At 34.1% G+C, this 4928-nt stretch overlaps 1 protein-coding gene across 1 annotated transcript; it reads left to right on the forward strand.

Moving 5' to 3' along the window:
• Positions 1-2123: 2123 nt before the first annotated feature.
• Positions 2124-4470, forward strand: LOC124913051 (receptor-like protein 6). Its single transcript, XM_047453675.1, has 3 exons — positions 2124-2569; positions 2660-4242; positions 4346-4470. The coding sequence occupies exons 1-3, from the start codon at positions 2124-2126 to the stop codon at positions 4468-4470; spliced, it is 2154 nt and encodes a 717-aa protein (XP_047309631.1).
• The last annotated feature ends 458 nt before the right edge of the window (positions 4471-4928 follow it).

Consider the following 4928-nt stretch of genomic DNA (forward strand, 5'->3'; position numbering starts at 1 on the left):
AATCAACATGTCATTAACATATAGGAGAAGTAATTAAAATCATTAGAAACAAACTGTTACGAGAGGATTTTAGGGTTAGGTTTTCTAACCTTAATAAGTCGACGGATTGTTAACGAAGTCGGCAGGTTCGGGAATTTCGTTGTTAATAAGTTGTATTCACACAACAGGTTTTGTAGTCTGGAATAAGCTGTTGCACAGCATATGAAAAGTCTTGTAGCAGTTGAGTAACTACATTAGTTATAACAGAAGGACAGTAACAGCTGGCAAAGGCAGTTAGAGAGTCCTGTTAAGGGGTGAATGATTCTGCCTTAAATACTTGCTGAACTGGAATAGAAACCACTACTAATGAATTGACTCTTCAGGTAACCCTGATTAACTCTTCCTATTCTCATTATGCATCTCTTCTAATCTCTTCCTCTAATTCAATCTCTTCTTCCTATCAATTGTTGATCTGCAATTATTCTCATTCTCTACTCCTTTAATCTCTCATCTTATAGGCAGTTACTAAGGTATTGTCAACCCTAGATTATATATTGTATACGTATAGTTCTCATAATATCATTAAAATTTTGTTAAATATTATCTAAATAGATTTAGGGAAAAATAATTGTTTATGAACCATTTTTTTAAAAGAATTGTTTAAGTAAAACAACCGAATATGAAATAAAAAAATGTTACTTAATAGATTATCGAGCTCGTAAATTATCGAGTTCGTAGGTATTCGAGAAGAGCGGTTAACTCCCTGACTAACACTATTGGCTTTCCGGAACATATCTTAAAAAGCGTCATAAAAATAACATTATGAATGATAAAAATCAGACAAATATGATCATTGAAAGTTCGACAATTTTTTCCAACCAAATAGTACACCAAAAAATAATTAGGATGGTAACCAAATTATGTAGGTTTGTCATATCAACCGCATCAATCAAAACTTTCCAACTATCCAAAGACTTGAGCATCACACAATGAATCCAAATAATACTCCATAAAAGAATTCAGATACTAATACCCCTCGACAATGCAAAACTAAGTAAGTTTTTGATTCAACCTCCTTGTGATACATATGACTAACCATAATACAATTTTTTTAATGCACATATCATCCGTAAAATTCCACCGTGAATAATGTTTATACCCTGCGGGATAATTAGACAATTTGATGAACCAACTAGACCAATTTTGACTATACTTACATCTGATCATCGATGCCCAGAGACTATTCGGTTTGGTTACAAATCTACTACACAAATTTGATAGAAGAACATTATTAAAGGAGACAAAATCTCGAACTACTTATTAACTAGTTGAAATCAAACTCGAAGTTGAATTATTTTGAGCTATGATTCGATATTGTTCGAATCAGGACCGAATAATTTAAATCAAACTAGAGTTCAAACTTTACTTTGAATTGAGCTCAAGCCAATTTTTATTAAATTTTTGAATTTCGAATCGAATATCGTTCATATTTTTCGAAATTGAATATAATTATTTTTGTTATATTCATTATTATTTTTTTGAATTAAAGGAGAATTAATATGACATTCTACCGTCATGACTTTTCGCGTAAACTCAAAGGTTCTTTTACACGCCTAATTATGATTATGGGTTAGATCGGAACAAGAAATACGTTTACCATCCCTGTCACATTATACTTCAAAAAAAACTTTACTACTTTCTCCGCCCTTTCGGTTTCGGAAAATTCCACAAAGGCACCGTATTCATTAAAAAATATCTTTTATGAAATTATATAAATAAATTTGTTAATATATATATATATATATATATATATATATATATAAATGAAAAATTATATTATTATAAAAATAGATGATTTTATATATTTAATTGTGTATATCAGGACAGGAACACGAATAACATGTTAATTTTCTAGTTCTACGTTACAAAAATAAAAATAAATAAAATGAGGAATAAATTTACTATTTATACTTTTTTATATCTTACCAAATTTATTTCCATTGAAATAATGGGATCTACAATTTCAACGAATCAACTAAGAACTGTTGACTGGCGGCCAAGAAAAAGTATAACATGAAGAATCAAATACAAATTTTCTGTAAAGAAGAAAGAAAACCTTCACTTCAATTTGGCTTTTCTCAAAAATGAGATCTTCATTCCATGATCACTGGCTAGTTCAAGCAGTCATACTCTGCGTTCTCTGCACTAGGCCAACAGCCGCATCCAACCAATGTTTAAGAGACCAGGAAACATTATTGTTGCAGCTGAGGTCTGAGCTTTCTTTTATCGGAACAATGATGATGACTTGGACTCCAACTAAAGATTGTTGTCGTTGGGATGGTGTTGTTTGTGATCGAGATGGGCATGTCATAGTTCTTGATCTAAGCCATGAAAGTCTGTATGGTGGATTCAACCAGTCTAGTAGCCTGTTCGATCTCAAATTCTTGCAAAACTTAAATTTGGCTTATAATTCTTTTGTCTCTTTGGCTATTCCATCTAGGATTGGTGAACTATCCAATCTGGAATATCTGAATCTGTCCTCTTCCGGGTTTGCTGGTCAAATTCCAATCGAATTATCGCAATTGACGAGGTTGGTTGTTCTCGATCTTTCTTCACATTACTTATAAGAACAAGTACACACATTAAATCTGGATGATCCCAATTTGATGATGCTAGTTAGGAATCTGACTGCTCTTACAGAACTCAATCTTGATGGCATTAGAATCTCACCCATGGGGATTAAGTGGGAGCAGGCCATTTCTTCCTTGCCTAATCTTCAAAAATTAAGCATGTCCAATTGTTACCTCGTTGGACCCATTGATCCTTCTCTAATGAAACTGAAGTTCCTGTCGATTATCCTGCTGGATCATAATAGTAATCTGTCATCTCCTGTTCCAGATTTCTTTGCGAATTTCAGGAATTTGAAGGTTCTGTCTCTAAGTTCTTGTAATCTGAATGGGACATTTCCAGAAAAGATTCTTCAGCTTCCAACGCTACAAATTCTGGATTTAACTAACAACCAGAAGCTTCAAGGGTCATTACCAGAATTTCCCGATAATGGCTCTCTAAAAAATCTAAAGCTGAGTTCTTCAAAATTTTCAGGTCAGCTGCCTAATTCTATTGGGAAGTTGATGAATCTGTCAAGAATAGAGCTTTCAAACTGCAATTTCAGTGGAAATATACCAGCTTCAATGGCGAACCTCACCAAACTGGTTCACTTGGACTTGTCAACGAACTCATTTTCTGGGTCAATCCCATCTTTTCAAATATGCAAAAATCTCACCTTCATGGACCTTTCTCAAAACTTGCTTTCAGGTCCAGTTCCTTCATCACACTTTGCGGGTCTTCAGAAACTTGTCTACATTGATTTGCAAAACAATGTTTTCAATGGTGCTGTTCCATCATCACTATTTTCTATCCCATGTCTGAAGAAAATTCAACTTTCCAATAACCAGTTTGGTGATCAAATTGCTGAATTTTCAAATCCATCATCTATTCTAGATACCTTGGATTTGAGTAATAACAATCTGCAAGGGCCCATACCAAAGTCTTTCTTCCAATTTCAAAATCTCAACATCCTATCCCTCACTTACAACAACTTTACCGGCAACTTGAAACTAGAAGAAATGGCAACAAGTTTCCCCAACCTTATGAGATTAGAGTTATCGTTTAACAACTTGGCAATTGATGCCAGCTTCAGAAATGGTGGTTTCCAACTGCTGACAGTTCTGAAAATGGCTTCTTCCAAGCTGAAACAGTTCCCTAATCTACAATATCATTCAAGGATTACCAATCTCGATCTTTCAGATAACCAAATCCATGGGGAAATACCAAACTGGATATGGAAGGCCCAGTACCTCGCTCAGCTAAATCTTTCTTCTAATTATCTTCAGGATATGCAGAAACCTTATGATATTCCCAACAGCTTTACTTCCATTGATTTCTCTGGAAACCAATTAAAGGGAGAGATACCTCCAACTATTGCATCTCTAAAATCACTCTATGTTCTCAACATATCTCACAATTCCCTGACTGGTCCGATACCATCGTCAATAGGAAATTTGACTCAGCTGCGTTCACTTGATCTCTCATACAACAAACTCGATGGGACTATACCATTACAGCTTTTGGATCTTACTTATCTTTCATTCCTAAACCTGTCATACAACAAACTGACTGGAATGGTCCCTAATAAAAGAACATTCACTGAAACTTCTTTCTTGGGAAATCATCGATTATGTGGATCTGTCCTCAACAGAAGCTGTAACACTTCACAAGTGTCCACAATCAATCTAGATATATACATAAGTATGATATTGGGTTTTGTTGTGGGTTTGAGTGCCATTGTTTGGCCTCTCTTATACAGTAAAAGATGGAGGACCAGATACTTCAAGCATGTTGATAATATTAGTCTCTGTATTCTTAGTTGGGGAGGCAGAGGAAGAAGAAGAAGACACAATAGAAGAAGATAAAAGAGCACATAGACAGTGAAGTAATAAGAATTGTTTATAAGTTGAATTATAGTACCATGAATTTGGAATAGAGCATGCCCAAGTGTACTGTGAGATTCTACGAATCATGGGTTGAATTGTGAAGAGTATAACGGTTGAGAAAAGGTAGATTTGATAAGATTATTGTGAAATTATGTTTTATAATCTATGTATAATTTATATTTTACATGGGTATACATGCCTATGATTGATTGAGCTTGTAAAATTAATTACTAATTTCATACAATTAAAGTAGATAGATATTCAAGGGAAAACCCCATGCAGAATCACACTATTTGGTTATCTCTGTTGATTATGCATGTAAACAACTTTTGATCAAGCTTTTTCCATTAAACATAATGCATGGCATTCAGCAAACAAATACTCTTAAACCAAGCCCATTTTCCCTATGGAACTGTGAAGAAAGCTATGCATGTAGGTTTAGTTAAACTTTATAAG

This window comes from Impatiens glandulifera, chromosome 8, assembly GCF_907164915.1.
Source record: "Impatiens glandulifera chromosome 8, dImpGla2.1, whole genome shotgun sequence".
Lineage (NCBI taxonomy): Eukaryota > Viridiplantae > Streptophyta > Magnoliopsida > Ericales > Balsaminaceae > Impatiens > Impatiens glandulifera.